This window comes from Clarias gariepinus, chromosome 12 (genome assembly GCF_024256425.1).
Source record: "Clarias gariepinus isolate MV-2021 ecotype Netherlands chromosome 12, CGAR_prim_01v2, whole genome shotgun sequence".
Lineage (NCBI taxonomy): Eukaryota > Metazoa > Chordata > Actinopteri > Siluriformes > Clariidae > Clarias > Clarias gariepinus.
The window spans coordinates 14,335,545-14,355,914 of NC_071111.1; the positions used below are offsets into that span (position 1 = coordinate 14,335,545).

General features: G+C 38.4%; 1 protein-coding gene across 2 annotated transcripts; it reads left to right on the forward strand.

The window, feature by feature from the left end:
• The first annotated feature begins 5,768 nt into the window (after nt 1–5,768).
• Nucleotides 5,769–18,787, forward strand: tmem168a (transmembrane protein 168a). 2 transcript variants are annotated; one of them, XM_053509071.1, is made up of 5 exons: nt 5,769–5,837; nt 6,476–7,653; nt 11,383–11,525; nt 15,135–15,397; nt 17,420–18,787. In XM_053509071.1, the coding sequence occupies exons 2-5, from the start codon at nt 6,568–6,570 to the stop codon at nt 17,965–17,967; spliced, it is 2,040 nt and encodes a 679-aa protein (XP_053365046.1). In that variant the 5' UTR covers nt 5,769–5,837; nt 6,476–6,567; the 3' UTR covers nt 17,968–18,787. The 2 variants fall into 2 exon arrangements, with proteins under 2 accessions (XP_053365046.1, XP_053365047.1); XM_053509072.1 differs by lacking the exon at nt 5,769–5,837 and adding an exon at nt 6,132–6,251.
• The last annotated feature ends 1,583 nt before the right edge of the window (nt 18,788–20,370 follow it).

Genomic DNA, 20,370 nt, shown 5'->3' on the forward strand with positions numbered 1-20,370 from the left:
GGAGTGCCTTACAAATGTTGCACAATAATTTCAACAAGGTAACTTTTTGGTGTTAACAGCATTGATGTAATTTTTGGTTATTGATTCTTGTAATTAAGGATTTTTGGTTATTGAATCTTGTTCTTGTAAGCACTGTGAATATATTATTGTTATATGTTTTAACGTATATAATTTGGGGGTCAGCGGGTAGCTTTGCTTCCTCACATCTCCCAGCCCCTGATGTTTCCAGTCTAATCCTGAACTCAGGCTGCTGTTTGTTTGGAGCCGTGTACGTTCTCAAAGGTATCTGCATGGGCTTCTTCCAGTTTTTTCCAGTTCTCAATAACATGTAGATAGACTTAATCTATCTATCTATACTCTAAGTTGCCTTCTAATATGCTGATAACACACTGTGTGTGTGTGTGTGTGTGTGTGTGTGTGTGTGTGTGTGGTGTCCCATCCAGGGTTTATTCCGTCTTCATGCTCAGGGTTTTTAGGAAAAGGACCAGGATAAGGTGCTTACTAAAAAATAATCCGGCTAACTGTAATGACCAGGACCTCCAGATGGCCATTAGCTAGATATGGTTGTCATTTTTAAATGCTTTAGCTGTAAGGCAGTTGACTATCAAGTGCCTGTCAAATACATTAGTTGTTTATGGCTTCTTTGTAGTAGTTACAGGGGTGAAGGAATTGCCCTCTATGGAATTAATCCATAAAAATAATGTAGAAAACACCCACTATATCCCCCCACCTTCCAGTATACACCCCAATCTGCCTGACACACACCCACTCACACACATACATATTCTAAAACCTCAATATTGGGCATTGTTTATTGTAAATAATTTACAAAAGAAATTAGAAAGAAACTAATTGTGGGTAAACTACCTTAAAAAACAATTAAATGCTAGTGCACTATTTAGGGTGTATGACCCCTTGTTCCACACATCAAGTGCATACTTGATCAGGGGTTAGAAAGGGATTTGGGATTCAGCCTGGTGCTAGAAGTAAGTTAGCTTTGTATCTCATGTTAGCCATGAACAGAACAACACGGACAGGTCAGAAACCAACTTGTTTTCTGGGCCAGGGGTAGCTCAGTGGTTAGGGCATTGGACTACGGTTCAGAAGATCCCAGGTTCAAACCCCACAACCACCAAGTTGCCACTGTTGGGCCCTTGAGCAAGGCCCTTAACCCTCAATTGCTCAGATGTATAATGAGATAAAACTGTAAGTCGCTCTGGATAAGAGCATCTGCCAAATGCCTAAATGTAAATGTAAACTTAGAAACCAATTACTGAGGATTGAATGTGGATTTTGGCAGGCACCTGGTCTCTCCTAAGTACTACAGAGTGATTATTCATATACAGTATATCATATACACCTCACTCAATCGCTATACCCCTTATCCTATACAGTTTCACGGGAGCCTATCCTAGGGGCACAATTAAGGATACGCTTGGACAGTCCATTACATGGCTCAAGCATGTACAAACTTACACACACAATCCCACACTGTGGCCAGTTTGGAAAAAACAGTTATCCAACTGTGGGAGAAAAGCAGGTTACTTGGAGGAAACCCTTGAAACACAGGCAAAACATCCAAACTCCATGTACAAGGACCCGAGGTGGTCAGTCCTGGAGTTGCCAGGCCACAGTGCTACCCACCCACTACACCAGCATGCCACTCAATTTAATAATGAACTGAAACAATAAAAAAATAAAAAAAATAAAATAAAAAATAGTAAGTATAAATAAATAAATAAATAACTTATGATAACCTGGTTGCACACATATGCACAACCTTTGTTATACTTTGTTGAAGCACCTTTTGGTTTTATTACAGTAGTCTTTTAGTGTAGGAGTCTATCAGCATGCCACATCTTGAGTTGGCAATTTCTGCTCGCTCTTCCTAGCAAAAGCACTCCCAATCTGTCAGATTGCAAGGCCATCTCCTGTGCACAGCCATCCTTGGGTCATCCCACAGATATATACTGTATATATTTTTTTTCATTTGGTTGTCTGTCCTGTTGCTCTACTTTATCTTCTTCTTCTGCATTCTAGCAAATCCATGAAGCTTTTGTGCCAATATTGACTGGTATATAGAGTAGAACTGTTACTTCCATAATTCCAAATCTCTAAAACCAAAAACCAAACGTCTAGCTGAAGAAAAAACAGCCCCAAAGAATCACGCTGCCACCTCCATGCTTCACTGTGGGTATGGTGTTCTTTGTGTGATGTGCTAAGTTGCTTTTGCAAGGAACATACCATTTGGTATTATGATCTCATCAAACCACAATACATGTTTCCACATAGCATTGGAAAACCCGATTGTTGTTTTGGCAAATATTAGACAGGTTTGATTTTCTTTGTTAAAAAAAACAAAACACACTTTTCATGCAGCTTTCCCTAACTATATAGCACAAACATATGAAGAATTTGGAAGCTTGTTGTCGCATGTGGTATATAACCAGTACCTGCCAGAATGCCTGCAAATCCATTAATATTGCTTTAGGCCCACTGGCAGTCTTCCTGACCAGATTTATTCTTGGCTTTTCATCAATTTTGGAAGGATGTCCAGTTCTCGGTAGTGTCACTTTTGTGCCATATTTTTTCCACTCGTTGATGACTATCTTCAGTGTGTCTGGGGTATATTTAATACCTTGACATTTTTTATACACTTCTCCTGACTTTTAAAAATAAGATCCCTTTGACAATTTGTAAACTCTTTGCAGACCATGGCTTATGATGTAATATGCAATTAAGTAAATGTCAGGAATATCCTACTGGAACAGCTGAACTACATTAGGGTTTAATCACAGTCACTTTAATTGATGGCAATTGCATCCTGGCAACTATTTAACATGAAATTGAATGTGATTGGTTAATTCTAATCATAGCCACATCCCCAATTATAAGAACGTTTGTACACTTATGCAACAAAACTATTTTAGTTTTTCTATTCATATCCCCCTGGCAAAAAATCATTTACATCACAAACATTTAACATTTTAACAAATGTGTTAGAACTTTTTTATTCACTGAATATGTATGTTAAGCTATAATTATTACTTAAAAAAAAATATATATATATTTCTTATTATTCAATAAGAAATGTAGTTAAAATGTTATGTTATTTAGTAGGTCTGAAAATCCCTTTACCAATCTTTTTTTTTTTCCTATATAATTTCCTAGGATCCTAGAAACTCTGGGTGTATATTAGAGACATATTATTTCAATTCTTTTGTGTGGCAATTCATGTAACTTCAAAATCATTTTTTTAATTCATTTTTAATGTATATATTTTTGCATATGAGGTTGTGAAAGGTTGGCAAACTCTAAGCTATTCACACATTTGCAGGCAGCACACCATCCAATTATTAGTGAAGTTTATCTAGAAATGTAACAAAAAAATATCCTGGGCCCAGTTTTTCAAAAGTAATCCACTAGGATTTTGGATAAAGGATTGGATCAAATCTTGAAAATGGGTTTTTCAAAAGAAAAAATGGATTACATAATCGGATTAGATCACGTAATCCAATCCTGGTTTTGATCCGGATCAAACCTTTAGTTTGGGTTTTTCAGAACTTTTTTTGTAGAATTTGGATCACGTTGATCCAAAAAATCTGGATTAAACTGATCCCATCAGAAGGGTGGATTCAGCGTGGATTTCATGCCCAAAATGTAATGAAAACTTAAAAAATGTATCAAATAATACTATATTTGGATCATGCAGTATCTTACAAGATATCCTATTTATTCATAAGGTTTTAATTTTAGTTGTTCATCTGTCAGGCTACAGTGATTAGGTAAGCTTTAATGTATTTAGCCCTTCAGTATAGGCCTACAGCAAAGTAGAAAGAGTTTGGCCTCATAAAATAATCCCCCAAACAGCTGTCAAAATTGACCAAAAACTAAAAAATGTATTCTGTTACTAATTGATATATATATTCAATATCACAATCGAAAATATTTTTGTTTTTAGAATATTTATTAGTGATGCATGCAATGATTACAGAATAACCAAAAAAATGCAAAAAATGTCGGTGGACAACACCTGCCATTTCACGGTCTCTCTGTGAATTCTCTTAGAAAGGCTGATTTATATGGCTGTGTAATTGGTCTTTTTAAGCACACCTATTACAACTGATTAGTTTTGAGGCAATTGGACCCAAGGCCTATAAATGATGAACAATGTTCACTATAGTAAAGCAACGGAACCATGGACTCAAGAAGATGTAACTTCACTGCTGCTGAAACCAATGCACTACTAGAGAGTGTTCGGTGCCATTATGGAACAATAGTGGGAAGTTTTAATTCTGCTAAGGATACCAACAAAAAGAAAAATGATGTTTGGATTTTAATCACAGAAAATGTAAATGCCATAGGGTCTGGCCAGAGGAGGACCACAGACCAAATCAAATTGCGGTGGAAGAATCTTAAGGCCAGGGCAACAAAGGACCATGCTGAAGCCAAAAACCCACAAACAGGCAACAAGCCCTTTAAGAGGGGAGATTACACAGATGTGGTCCTTGACATCATTGGAGGTGAGAAGTCGCAAGCTCTCCCTGGTATTCAAGGTGTTGTAGGAGATGGCGAGCCTTGGATTGAGGAGGAGGAGGAGGAGAATCTGCCAGTTCCTCCTGAGGCTGAACCAGAGAGTGTATTTATATTGAATCTCAGCTCTGTTCCTGAGGAAGAAGCTGGATCCTCATTGGTTGAGCCAGTGGTAGTTGCCACAGGATCTCAGAGGAAAGGCTTAAAGCGCCCTTCTTCAAACAAAGATGATGATTAAAAGGCACTTCTTCAAAAAGAGACTGAAAAGGCAGAAACACAGAGAAACAAACAAACAAACAAACACAAAAACAAACAAATCTGGCAGAGGAACAGCTGACTCTGACCAAACTGCAGCAAACCAAGGCCAGACTTGAGATCCGCCTCCTAAAGGCTACGCTCAGACAAGCTGGTCTCTCCAGATCAGATGAGGAAGTCTGAAATTGTTGTGGAGTATTTGACATTAAGTCTTTTTTTTTATTCAATCCATCTATATTTGAAACTTGTTATAAATATCCTTAATGTACAGTGTTTGTGTTGTAGGTCTCAAATGAGCGGACTGCTGGAAGAGGATGGGGTGGGGTTTTTTTTGTTTTAAGTTTTTTTTTTTTTAAATGTGTGTGTTTTCATTTCAAATAAAAATAAACTTATATTGACCCCACACTGGCTATTCTTTTTGTTGCTCTTTACATATCTATAGTAATACATTGTGATTTCCTATCCTGTTTGAGCACTGGTTATCCAGATTTGGTGATCCTGAAAAGTTCCTATCCGGATCAGATTGATCCAATCCGATGTTGCTTTGAAAAACTGGCTCAAAAGTAAGATGGATTATGTGATCACGGATCGCAAAAAAAAAAACAAGGATTACTAAATCCAGATCAATTTTATCCGGATTAAACCTTTTGAAAAAACGGGCCCTGGAGTTTCCCATCCCTAATCTTCTAATATACCTACTGTATACCTAGAATATCTAGGATTATTACTGATTAGCCAGGTAAAAACAATGACTTTTTTGAAAATAATACAGACAGATAATATTATTATAATCATGGGCGTGAAGCTGTGTTTTGTTTGTTACAAACTTAACTGTTTATTTGTTTTAGTAAGTTTAAAGGACTGAAGTGATCTGAACTCGAGTAAAAATGTACTGATCTTAAATGAACGTTTAGGGTGACGTAATCATGGCGTCACAAGAACCGTCGCCTCAATCGGTAATTACTCTGTTTGACACTCATCGGCCACTGTAGTTACGAGTCCGGAAGTATGGAGCTCAGGAAAAGGAGAAAGTTGCCTTACAATTAAAGGTAATTTTATTGACATGCGACACTGATACTGACCAAAAACATCACAGCTTAATTCAAGAGCGGGTTAATTAAACCCGTCAATCATTTAAATGGCATGTTTTAAAATCCGCGACAGGTTAGCTACGCCGGCTAACAACGGTAGGAAAACCTGGCGTTGGCCGCATCCTGAACGACTGACTGCTGGCTATATAAGTGCACTACATAGGGTGTTAGGTAAAGGTTTCTGAAGTAATCCTAGTGCACTAAATATCTAATAAATAGTTTTTTTGTAATTCGGCCATAATGCTAGCTGGGTAATGAGTTGATGTGGCAGTCAGGAGGAGTTTGTTAGGCTAATTTTATTTTCAGCTTCGCCATAAAACAAGTAATAGGTAGTGAGACGTATAAAGCTACCCGTGATAACACATAACAGAGGTATATAACCGTAAACAAGCCCAGACTTTTGGATTTTGTTGAAGGTGCTCTAATTTTGGCTCACTGGACTGAATTTAATTTTCATTTTATTTGCATCTAACAATAGATATGATCAGAGAAGAGCTTTACAGATGTATGTGTGTAAAGTAGCTGCACTTTATTTGTTGCATTGCTGAATGAAATTAAATTCATTTCTTTTTGTTCTTTTTTTTTTTTTTTTGCAGTAATGATGAGGTTTTTACCAGAAATTAAAGTGGAATGCTTCTGCAAACTACTGTCTTTAAAACAAGTGGAAAAGGAGTAAAATAAAGGCACAATGTCCACTGAGGAGTCAGGCAACGAGGTGGACATTTGGTCCTCCATCCGCTGCCTGGGCTACCTGTCCAGCGTCAACCTCCTGGTGGCTGTGTGTCTGGGCATGTACGTACGCTGGGAGCACACCTCCGAACCAACAATCCTGGTCATCTTCATTCTAGGTCTGTTTGTCTTGGGCCTCTCCAGCATCCTCTATTATTACTTCTCAATGGAGTGGGCCAGCCTGAGCCTGTTCCACCTTTGGTTCGGCTTTCTGCAAGGCCTCCTGTGCTTTTTAAACAGCTCTTCTCTGCAGAACGATGTGAAAGAGCAAGTGACGAACTACCTGCTACTGGCCAGTGTGGCTATGCGCTCTCTGTGGGCGCTAACAGACCGCCTGTGTGGCAGCACCAACTACCGGAGAGTCGTACTCAAGTCAGCTGAGGCACTCGAGCTCTTGGGTTTTGCCATAGCCAGCACCACTATGGTCCTCTACAAGTCGGCTGCTATCGTCGCCCTTCTGGTTGCTTTAGGCACCATTATTGTTGACCTGCGCATGAAGTCTATCTTGGCTCTTCCCAATCTCATCTGCTTCTCTGTGGTCATCTCTGTCACCTTTTTCCAGGCTCTAAATGTTCAGGCTAATCCTTTTGCACTAGGCTGTTACCTGGGACGGCTCATATGTGAACCCCTGCTAGACGTATACTTCAGCAGCCTTTCGGTGACCGAGCGCTGGATGCCCTTTTTGTCAGCAGGCAGACTGTGGCGAAGGCTCTCTCTGTTCCCATTGAGCATTGTGGAAGCGATGTTCTTCGTGCTTTGTGCCCTGAAACTGGGACACCTGGAGTTCTGGTACCTCGTTATCCCTGGATTTTGTGTGTTTGGTCTTTTCTGGGTGCTTTGCCACATGGTGTTCCTGGTCACACTTTGGGGCTTCCACACAAAGCTGAGCGAGTCCCAGAAGGTTCACGCTGCCCAGCGCTCCGACACACGCAGTCTAGACAGAATCATGGCCTCCAGGGGGGTGCGCCATTTCTGCCTCATCTCTGAACGCCTGCTGTTTTTCTGTCTGCTCTCGACTGTCATCCTGGGCGCGGTGTCGTGGCAGGTGGGTAATAGCTTTAGGTTAAGTAACCAGATGATTAGTGGAAACACTCAGTCTGTTGCTTAATTGTATCAAGAAAACATGAACTAATTAAATAGCCTTTTCTTTCTTTTTACTATACTATAACTATTTTTTCAGTTAACACACTTCCTCATAAGTGGCTTAAATTATATGTAAACATTAATGCTTTTTATCTATATTAGAGATGGGGCAGGGGTGGGGGGAAATGGCTCAGTTATGTATCACGGCTCTGTTGTGTGACGATTCATGCCTTTAATTTTGGAGTCGCCACACATTTTTTTGAATGTATTTTTTTATTCTATTTAATTTATGTATGTTTGCATTTGAGGTGATAAACTGTTGCCATTCCCCTATAATCAGACAGGTGGCACACTCTACACCATACACCCATACACACATTGGCAGGCTCCACAGCATATATATGTATATGTGTTTCTAAAATCGTAAAAATCACATACAGATTGAATCACCTCAGTTTTGTGATATTATATCGTGTGCTCCCTGCTGATTTTCATCCCTAATGTATGCGTGTGTGTCTATCAATCCATCTATTAAACTCTGTAGTCCATCTAGGTTCTGTAAAGGCCAATTAACTATTACCGTTGTATTTTTTCCCATTTTACCCCATGGTTGGACCACCGGTCAACATTCACATCCAAATTCTATGGGCAAATGGGGAATGCCAGTTAGCCTAATCTGCATGTCTTTGGACTGTGGGAGTAGTACTGTAGCTATCAAAAATTTTAGTAATCGAGTGTTCTACCAAAAATCTAATCGAGTATTCTGATAAAATGTACTTGTACTTAATTAAATAGAAATGTAAAATATATAAGAAAAACAAAGATTAATTGGTTTTCTTTTAAGAAAAATCTTTTTTTTTATCCATACAGCATTTTATCAAAAATAAACATTGTCAGTGCCATACATTCTCATTTTAAAGCCTTTTCTCAGATGCAAAAACTAAAAAACAGGCATAACATAAGCCTTTACTGACAATTTCTATCGTTTACTCTTGCTGGTTTCTTCTTCTCTTGGCCCGCTAATATTTTTCATATATTTACACTCACCTAAAGGATTATTAGGAACACCTGGTTAATTTCTCAGTAATACAATTATCTAATCAACCAATCACATGGCAGTTGCTTCAATGCATTTAGGGGTGTGGTCCTGGTCAAGACAATCTCCTAAACTCCAAACTGAATGTCAGAATGGGAAAGAAAGGTGATTTAACCAATTTTTAGTGTGGCATGGTTGTTGGTGCCAGACGGGCCAGTCTGAGTATTTCACAATCTGCTCAGTTACTGGGATTTTCACGCACAACCATTTCTAGGGTTTACAAATAATGGTGTGAAAAGGGAAAAACTTGTTGATGCTAGAGGTCAGAGGAGAATGGGCCGACTGATTCAAGCTGATAGAAGAGCAGCTTTGACTCGAATAACCACTCATTACAACTGAGGTATGCAGCAAAGCATTTGTGAAGCCACAACACGCACAACCTTGAGGCGGATGGGCTACAGCAGCAGAAGACCCCACCGGGTACCACTCACCTCCACTACAAATAGGAAAAAAAGGCTACAATTTGCATGAGCTCACCTAAATTGGACAGTTGAAGACTGTAAAAATGTTGCCTGGTCTGATGAGTCTTGATTTCTGTTGAGACATATAAATGGTAGAGTCAGAATTTGGCGTAAACAGAATGAGAACATGGATCCATCATGCCTTGTTACCACTGTGCAGGCTGGTGGGGGGGGGGGGGTGTAATGGTGTGGGGGATGTTTTCTTGGCACACTTTAGGCCCCTTAGTGCCATGGGCTACCTGAGCATTGTTTCTAATCATGTCCATCCCTTTATGACCACCATGTACCCATTCTCTGATGGCTACTTCCAGCAGGATAATGCACCATGTCACAAAGCTCGAATCATTTAAAATTTGTTTCTTGAACATGACAATGAGTTTACTGTACTAAAAATAGATCTTAAAAACATGATGATGTTTTACACAGCTGTACCTGTAATTGTTAATGTGGTGACATTTATTTAATGTGTATGGAATTAGTCTGAGTTGTAAAGAGAGAGTTCAAAATGGTGTCATGATGCATTATTTATTATAACTGCCCAGTCTATCATGTGTCATTCCTTAGATATTAGCTCTGGCCTCTTAACCAAGTCAATTGGGATACCAGGGAAACAAAAACATGTGACTCTCCAGCACAGTTGAAGTTTTATGTGAGCTAGATAAGGACTGAGTTTATGATTTGTCTAATTCTTATAGTTATTAGCCCAAATTCTAATATATGATCTTTATATTGCCACTGCCAGCCTTCCTTCTTTCCTTATCCCATTTTGAATCAAGCAGTCCACTTAGGATCTTTAAGCATTTCAAGAGGTTGATGACTGGAAGTCCCTGAATAGTTGACGGATAGAAACGGCCCCCACAGTCACCAGATCTCAACTCAATAGAGCATCTTTGGGATGTGGTGGAACAGGAGCTTCGTGCCCTGGATGTGCATCCCACAAATCTTCATCAACTGCAAGATGCTATCCTATCAATATGGGCCAACATTTCTAAAGAATGCCTCTAGCACCTTGTTGAATCAATGCCACGTAGAATTAAGGCAGTTCTGAAGGCGAAAGGGGTCAAATACCGTATTAGTATGGTGTTCCTAATAATCCTTTAGATGAATGTACATACATATTGAACATATTCTTTTTTTCGACTTTCCAACAACATAACATATTCCAGCTTTCTTAAACTAAGTCACATTTTCTAAATTTGTTTCATTTGGTTACAACAAAGTTATGGTGGGAACTGGGAAACAAGACACCAGATAATGTCTTTGACTGTATATATCAAGTTTCATCCAGGCAAGCAGATGACAAGAATAATGATTAGGATAATGACTAATAATCCTTGCTGTTGTTGATGAGTAAGTGGCAGAATAGTGCATTTTTCTTAGTGATTCTCTTGTGTGAAATGAGGACAGCATGAGCATGCACGACCGGCTGTTAGACCTTGAGCAGAAGTACCTTTTATGACAAAAGCAGAGAACTACTAAGCGCTAAGATGATGTGCTGTAAAATGAGTCATGCCAGGCCTTGCTGTATCTGTCCACTGCCAAAGGCAGCATTATTAGGCTGTAGTTTGGACTCGTAGATTTGTTTTTTTATATGTCACACGGTACAACCCAGCTGCTCAAACAACTTATAGAAAGGGATCATTTCCATATATCTTTCCATGTTTGACAACCAAAACCCTTTCGCATGAAAATTGCTTTTCACTACTTCTTGACGTTAGCAACCCCCTCCCCCCCCAAAAAAAAAAAAAAAAAAATAGTTTTCTAATGCTTTATTCCGGACACATAATTAGAAAACAACCAGGTGTAAATGGAGTGCTGGGCCTGACGATTAGGTTTCATGTGGTCTTCAGAGTATAACTGAGAATTGGTCGTTTTTTTTTGTTTTTGTTTTTTTGAGTTACCACCTACATCACAAGAGAATTATGAGCACTGTGATTAAGCCATATCTAGAGCTTTCCCTGTGAGTCAGGATTTTTTTTCCCTTTGGCTGCCATTTCATTAAGCTACAGTGTGTCCAAGTGTGTCCTGCTTGTTTGACATTTAAAGCAATTTCACATAATTTTCATAATGTTAAATAGAAGCACTAGATGGGTCTGCTTCCTAATTATGATTGTGTGAATGTATCTTCTGGCAGCTCTCTAATGCTCTGTTCATGAGCATGTTCCTGGTTGTGCTCTCACTGGAGTCTCTTGCGCATGGGCTCTTCCATGAGCTGGGCAACTGTCTAGGAGGGACCTGTGTGGGCTACGCAGTGGTTATTCCAACCAGCTACTGCAGGTAAACACATTGTGTATGTATATGTGTATATATATCGTTTGTGTGTGTGTGTGTGTGTGTGTATATATATATATATATATATATATATATATATATATATATATATATATATATATATATATATATATATATATATACAAACACACACACACACAAAGTATTATGCTTGCATATTCCATAAAAACAGTTATTTTTTTCCACGACTGGGAGACCTAACCATCCGTGAATGGCAGAGCTGGTGATGAACAGTTAGTGTAATTAACAGGGGTCAAAGTCCTTATACATTCTTATAGTCAAAAGGTGATGAGTGTATAACATGGAGGTGTTGAACAGTCCTGAGAAACATTGAAGATTAACTCTGTTTCCACTTATCCTGTTTTACTTGTGGGTTTCTGACTCTGAATCCCAAATAGAGTTAAATGTAAAGCTGATGTGCTGTCTAGGGTGTACAATCACACACCACACAACCAAGTACTGCCCTTGATCAGGTTTTAGATTTGGGATTCAGTCTTGTGTAAGCAGCTTTGTAGCTCGCATTAGCCATGAACAGGACAACACAGATGTTTCAGAGGCAATTTGAAACGATTTAGGAGCAATTACTAATAAGACATAGTGTTGTTTTAAGATGACATAACATTATCAGACATGTTTTTCTTGTTTGTCCGTAACTGGTTTTGAATGTTGGTTTTTGCTGAGTACTGTGGACCGTTTCACCCATGCTGGTGACCGACAGTTATTAATTGTACTTACGATTGTGAAAGGCCTCTGATTCAATTAGATTACTCGGTCAGAACTAAACGTTTAAACCACAGTTTTGCTAAATACTGGAAGCTGAATGGTTGGTCTTAAGGTGTGCGTGCTTTTTCATAAAAGCCAAGCTTGTAAATAAGTATCAGTTTTAACAAATATGTTAATATTAATGCGCTTGTTATATTTTATTGTTTCTATAGTGACAACTCAGTGACATGAAGGGCAGATATATAATAAATAAATAGATCTTAAAAACATGATGATGTTTTACACAGCTGTACCTGTAATTGTTAATGTGGTGACATTTATTTAATGTGTATGGAATTAGTCTGAGTTGTAAAGAGAGAGTTCAAAATGGTGTCATGATGCATTATTTATTATAACTGCCCAGTCTATCATGTGTCATTCCTTAGATATTAGCTCTGGCCTCTTAACCAAGTCAATTGGGATACCAGGGAAACAAAAACATGTGACTCTCCAGCACAGTTGAAGTTTTATGTGAGCTAGATAAGGACTGAGTTTATGATTTGTCTAAATCTTATAGTTATTAGCCCAAATTCTAATATATGATCTTTATATTGCCACTGCCAGCCTTCCTTCTTTCCTTATCCCATTTTGAATCAAGCAGTCCACTTAGGATCTTTAAGCATTTCAAGAGGTTGATGACTGGAAGTCCCTGAATAGTTGACGGTAAATGGAGTGCAAAACAAACTAATAGCCATTAATAAACATGGGTTAATACTGCCTGTGTAGGGAGGACTGTGTCCTGAATATAAGGGGAAGCTGCAAGAGTGAGGAGGCTGATTAGGATGCAGCCCCACGGCTCCATCACGCTCAGTATTCCAGCACACTGAGAGCCAGGCCTCAGCAGGGAGCTGGCACATGAGGGGAATATAGCAGGGTGTAATCTCCTGTCTGATGGGTGCAGATCATGTTTTTACAATCATAAGGATTCCTTGGGGAGCTGAGGCACGCAGAAAAGAAGGGAAATAGAGAGCGAGACAGACAGATGGATGTAGCATGAAGAGAGACGAAGAGGACCATGTTGGCATATGCTCCTTTTAGCCATTTTCATCTCTAACAGATTCTACATTGGAGTCTATTCATTCATTTTAATTATGGGTAAAATTTCAAGTACCATCTCATACATTGTACTAGTGTAGAACAGTGGAGTATCTTTTTTTTTTCCCCCTGCATGATTAAGCCTCATCTAAAACTAATAAAATCTAACAGGATTCAGTGTGGCTATATTCACCTAAGTGTCTCTGTTAGTGTGTTCATTAATGAGTTTCATTAGTGCTCGAGAGTAGAGAATGAGCGCTGGAAAAGATCAAGTGAGACTAAAATTGGACGGAGGACGGAAAAACAGAAAGAGAGTTCCCAAGTGAAACGGACAGTGATAAGAGACAAAATAGTAAGAGACAACGTCATTTTCCCTCGAATGGCCAAACATTTAGCCAGGTAGTTTTCATGGGTCAGTGTGTTTTAGAGCTGCCATTTTAGTCTTCAGCAAGCACATGTACCGCAACACTGTTCGGCACTTCCGTTATAAGCCTCTGGAAGGTCTCGGGGTTAATAAACTTTTTCAGTGGCACTGTATAGATGTGAACCAGGGTAGTAAGATCATGAGAGCCCGGAGCCTAAGTGTATTTTGTAGTGCAAGATGCTGAATGAGCAAATACAGAACCAGTCAAAATTTGGGACATACCATCTAATTCCATGGTCTTTCTTGATATATATTTTTTTCTTCATTGTAAAACAATGCTTGTTACGAAGGCATCCAAAATATGCAACAACCTTCTTTCATATTGAGATGTGTCCGTTACTTATACTCTGTAAAGTCTTCATAATTAGCCAAAACATTTGTATTGGTGCTAAAAAAGTGTCTTACATGCTCAAAAAGTGAATTTTTTGCAGATAGGATCACGTAACACCATTTCTTATAAAACTTGATGCTTATCTCCTGATCCATGCTTCCTTTATTTTGTAAATATGCATACACATATAATATTTTATAAATAAACACATTTGCTAAATAGAAATTCATGCCCTTTTATGGTATTTAAGATATTAATAAAAATGTCCAAAATGGTTATGGACACTAAAGATTTTTTTTTCTCTTTAAGCTTTTACCAAAAACATTTTTTACATATGTTTTATAAGCTTACACAAGCTTCTAGAACATCATTCAACCTTCTAGAACATCATACCAACATTTAGTATCAATACTTATAAAGAAATATGAACAATTTGCATTTTAAATCATTATTGTTTGAAACACAAACTGAATTTTTTTAGGGAAGCCAAATTTGTCACTTCCATTTTGCATACATGTCGGAAATAGCTGATGTGATGTTTGTTAATTGGTGATTTTTGAGGCTGGTAATTCTAAATAAACATCTCTGCAGCAGTGGTCAGTTTTGGTCTTGCTTTCCTGTGATGGTCTTCATAATAGTCAGTTTCATTATGGTACTTGATGGGTTTTGCAGATGCACAGGACAATACTGTTCTTGCAAGAACTATTTCAGAACAGCTGACCTTCCTGTCTTAAAATAACAGCTGAATGTTGTTATTTTTGCTATTGTTACTTAATTACTTAATTCCATATGTTTTTTTTTTTTTTTTTAAAGAAAAAAAAAGTACTGTTCTAGAATGTAGAAAATAAAAACAAATGTGTCCAGACTTTTGACTGATACTGTATATGAAGTCATTTTGATTTTTGTTTTGTTCTTTGTGCAAAGAATAATCAAACTTTTCAGATTAGGTCTGCTTGTTAATTCACCTTCCCTCCCTTTCTTAAGATCATCTATGTCTTTCGTCCTTTCACATTCCTTCCTTCTCCTCTCTCTACCTGTTCAGTGCGGATGGTCAGCCGGTAGTTCTTCCTCCAGAGCAGAACCTGCGCTCCACTTCAACGCTCAATGCTGTCCAGCGCCTTTTTTCTCACCACCTAATCCAGACATTTGGCTGTGACTACTCTACCAGTGGACTGAGCCTTGAAACACTCCAGGCCAAACTGCGTTCCTTCCTGGAGCTGCGCACTGCCGATGGGCCCCGGCACGACAACTACCTCATCTACTACAGCGGGCACACTTTGCCCACAGGAGATTGGGCTCTTACAGGTTAGTCCTGGTAGGGAAGAAACATATTTAGGTTAGAGTACGTTATGACAGGTTATACTGTTCTGGTGCCAGAAACTTAAAATGCTATAAAAATATCTAGTATATGTATACAGAAAGCATACACCCATGTTAGTAATACCCACAATGGCCTTATTATGCACCTTTTTTTCTGTGGTATTAATACATACATATTTACCTCTCTAAGAGCCTTCGCCAGTTTAGAAAACCTTGGCAGTTTTTTTTTGTATTTTATGTTTTTTCTTCTAAAAGCTTTTTAAACTGTAAAAGAAATACCTTATCTTAGAACAGTGCCTTCACTATACTTTATCTTCCTGTTTGTGTGTACGTGAGGTATCTCGCCTAGCTATTAATCTTTAAGAGGGATAGACAGAGTCAGAGGCCATGTCACAGTGTTTGATCAGAGCTGGCTGCCTGGAAAACAGCCTCACGCTGCTGCACAGGTCTTGCTGGACCTTGTGTCTGACATACTGCCATACACACTCAGTCATTGACCTTTCATTGCCTTTTTTTCATTTTTTTTCCCCTTATTTTGAGCTATAATTACTACCACCAGTTATAACCATAAGTACCTGCTTTGGCGGTATAAATATATTTCCATGTTTTTGCTATAAAGACTGGGAATCTGGAAAACTGGAAACTGGTCTAATGTGAATGTGTGTGTCCTCAATCCTTTAACTTTTCAGTCTGTTTTTCGCCCTAAGTTTTTCACCTCAAATGTGCACAAAATTGCCTAATTATATTAAAGTGGAGGAGATCATTAATATTAGTTAAACTTATTGACAAACACTTTAAAGGTGTAATCCTTGTAAATATTTAGCCCATTTCCATAAATTGAACTGGCTAAATTAAATTAAACAGCGTGTTGGTAAAGTGTCATGTGATCTTAATATAAATACATTTGTTCCTGGTTAGATGACCCTTAATGGACATTATGATTGTTGTTTTTATTACTCCCAAACCTTGACCCCTGTACTTTTTTTGTAATTCCAGATTTATAATACAGCTTATGTAAGCTACTACAATGGATTTAAGCTGATGCAATCAATATGTGATTAAATTGTAGACTTTCAACTTTAATTCATGGAGTTTAACAATAATATTGCAATTTCACAGACTTAAATGTAATTGGACATCTGACTGATATGTAATCTTATGCCCATTTATGGCCTGTTTCTTCATTACGTCATGACCCATTAAGGAGATAAACAGTCTAGTGTTGAGTCTAAATGTGGAATTTACATTTACATCTACATTTAGTGAGAGAACTATCATGGGAACTCTCAATTTGCAGTGCAAAGACATGCTGATGCAAGTGAAGGCTTTCATTAGGCTAAAAAAACAACAACAACAAAAAACAGACCCATCAGACAGATAGCAGAAACATTAGGAGTAGAAACGTCTACAATTTGATAAATTCATAAAGGGAAAGGAATGCACCAGTGAGCTCAACAACACCAAAAGACAACTGCATGATTACAGCATTCTTTTCTTGATAAAGAAAATCACTTGACTATATCTAGCCAAGTCAAAAACGCATCATTGTCAAAATCCACAATCAAAAGACTCCCTAATGAATATAAATACCTCAATAAAAATTTTTTACCTTAAGATGCAAACCACTGCCAATGAAACCACCACTTAACTGGGTCACTGGTGTTGATTGTTGATGTGAATTGTGATAAAAGTAACAAGGTGACATCTGAAGTGCATTGAGCTCCTTCACAAAGTTTGCACAATTTAATTACATCTTGATTGCTTCATTTCAAATGTATTGTGTTAATGTACAGAGGCAAAAAATATGAAACTTGTGTTACTATCCAAATACTTATGGACCTAATGTACCTACTTTTAGGATTGTGGTTAAAAACAAAGAAGAATTAGAGTAAAGCCAAAATAATCTGACATTTTGACCTTGAACAGGTTTGTACTTTCCTTTACACTTAAGAGAATTTGATGAGGATGGCCTTATCTCTCTGACTGCTGACTGACTTACTTTTTTAGGTGGGGAATGCCTGCGCCTGGGGCAGATTCTTGATTGGTGGAAAGAGCGTAACATTGGCTTCTCCTCCCGCCTGATCCTGGTGCTGGATACAGAGAACTCTGGGCCATGGGTAAAGGCAGTACGGCGGGTGGAAGGGCTCTACGTGGCTGTGCAGGGAGCTGAAATGAATTCAGCGGGGGATGCCGAGAGCCAAGACGCCCCTCGTCTGGGAGACTTCACCTCAGAGTGGGTGGAGTACAACTGTGAACCGGAGAGTGGTGTGCAGTGGGCGGATCGAGGCCGTCTTCTCACAGCCGTATATGGCGTGTCCAAACGTTGGAGTGACTATAGACTCCACTTGCCGACTGGAAGTGACGTGGAAAAGCACTGGAAAACCCATTTCCCCCGTGTCACTTACCCACTCGTGTCGGTGGCTAACTGGTGTTGTGGGCTAAATCTGTTGTTTCTGTGTGGTGCCTGCCTTCGCTGCTTCAGGAGGCTCAAAATGGGCTGGTTTCCTCCTGCTGTCCTCGACACAGGCCAGGGAATCAAACTTGTTCGGTCATAGACCTGAAATACAATTGCTGAAACATATTGACATGAGACGTGCCTTTTCTTTTGTTTGGTGAAAAGACTATGTTGTTGGTTTCATGCGCAACCGTGGACACGTTTTGCAGCACATGATCTAATTTTAGTGCCTGCCTGCCCTTTCCCCTTGCAGTACCTTTTCCTGGTCCCAAGGATACACTAATACTAAAATTCTGACCCAATACTGGTAACTGACGTATTTCCTTTTAACCAGAAAACTAATTCTAATGAAACAAGCTAATTCTAAGGTGGTAAGTGCTGATTAATAATTATTTATACACATGGTTATAAATCTATCCACTAATTTGGTATGAAACAATTTCCTATGTTCATACTGAATATAATCAAATATATATAAAAAAAAAATTAAGTTCGGAGTTATTATTTTAGGCCGTTATCATAATTTCTCTAAGAATGCCAAATTGTGTTTTCTCAAGCTAGCTTTTTAAGTGCCTTTGAATTTATGCTTCCATGCGAACAGGTTACAAGGTGGTTATTTAAGTTTAAAGTGCCTCTTTAAATGAGCCATTATTAGGAAACCTAAGGAAATGTATTTTTAATTCATGAAGCCCATTTTGCCTCTCTGGTAACACATCACAGCGAAACAGGAATTGATGGATGTGATTGGTGTCTGTCATGTAGTGTCTGTTCCACTCTGCATTAAATGATCTTTGGTGTTGGTTTGGTGTTGGCTCTCACTCTGAACCAGTGGGTTTTTCACTTACACCATGCTTTGTACAGGTTTTGGTCTATCATTTATTGTATTCTTATATGACATGAATAAATGTTTTATGTAAAAATGTTTCCTACAGTGCATCATGATCATTGTAGTGTTAAATGCCTGTTGTTTATAGGTGTGATGCATGAGCAATACATAAGCAAGGTTGTCCTAGTTCAGTACGCACGCAGTGTTCTTGCAGTGCAAATATAGTATTTCGGTTTTGGAGACGAGGCTCGATGAAATCCCCGGACTGTGTGTTACTTCTTTTTTTAGGGACAGTGACTGAAACCTTGTCTGTCCGCTCAGAGCTGCATGTAAACATGCCTCAGAGGCAATGCTTTTAAGAGCCATTTTAATGTTTTCTTATATATATAGTTCAGGACAAGGGGTCTGCAAATAGCTGTTCCCTTGAGGCTCTATTTTTAAACAGCAGGGTAGGGGTCAGGGTTTTTGCAAATCTTGAATGTATGCTCCTGAGTCGATTGTCAATGAGTGTTTTTATTAGCAGCAGTCCCTAGCCGCCCATGTGAGGGAAAGCCAGTGTTTTCTCTTTTATTATCTGTGGCTGGGGACAGCAGGATTGGCTAAGGTCAGTGACTCATGCTTAAAGCTATAATAATTTATGAGAAATAATTTTAAAAGCTGCCATTATCTCTCTTTCTCTCTCCTATCTTTCATTTGTAATTTAATTTAAAAAGTGTAAATATTCGTGTTCTAGATTTGTTGCGTTTTAAATTGTAATATTTCCAGCCTCTTTTTTTTTTTTTGGTTTAATTCTTAATTTTACTAATAAGCACAATTTAAAGACCAGGTTGCTTTGATAACAGCCTTCAGCTCGTCTGTATTGTTGAGGCAAGTTGGCTGTTAAAGTCAATCAAGCACTGTAACATCACTGTCAGCAAACCAATTAGTGGTACTGTAGGTATCGGCACGGTGGTTCCTGCTGGCGTCCAGATCAAGTATTCAGTGCATATATAAAGGTAATTTTCAGAAGTTGGACATTTCTCCATTGTAAATCCTTTTCTGAATAATCTTAGGAAATATTCTAGTATTTTGAGATACTTTTGATTTCCGTGAGCTGTAAGCTGTAATCATTAAAATAAAATAAAAAATTATAAAAAACCTTTGTGATATTACATTTTTTTTATATTCATTACAGTTGTATGTTTATCACACTCGCATGTCATGCTGGATCGTGTAGATCGTGTAAAGGAAGATCGATTGTGTATTGTTTGTGTGTGTGTGTAAAGGATATCAAGTCGGGCTTTTCAATATTCAGTACAGTAATTACAAGGATGCCAGCATACAAGATTTATAGAAGAAGCTAATATAATTTAAGGGGCTAATGAACCTGCTGACCCCCTCTGACAAGATAAAAATAAATGTGCTGTTACCGATGTCTGCCCAGGTCCCTGCACTTATGGTATTTTTTAAGCATTTTTTTTTTTTGGCTGTAGTAGCTGTGGTTACTGATGTCCCTACAACCAAGCCAGTCATGAGGATCAAGGCTGAAGGTGCTTGTGCATGTTCAGTGATCTGCACATTTTTATATACTTTGCATTTTACCAACGCCATGAGATAATAAGTAGAGCTACATTGAGAGTTATGATCCACAACATTCAAATTGATGCGAAGGGGGATAATCTCCTAGGTGGCTTAGAT

What these genes read in the sequence shown, in the direction of transcription:
- tmem168a (XM_053509071.1), top strand. Translation starts at nt 6,568, where the DNA reads ATGTCCACTGAGGAGTCAGGCAACGAGGTGGACATTTGGTCCTCCATC. An exon ending in ATTCCAACCAGCTACTGCAG is followed by an intron (nt 11,526 to 15,134) that starts GTAAACACATTG and finishes CTACCTGTTCAG; the next exon opens with TGCGGATGGTCAGCCGGTAG. An exon ending in AGGAGATTGGGCTCTTACAG is followed by an intron (nt 15,398 to 17,419) that starts GTTAGTCCTGGT and finishes TTACTTTTTTAG; the next exon opens with GTGGGGAATGCCTGCGCCTG.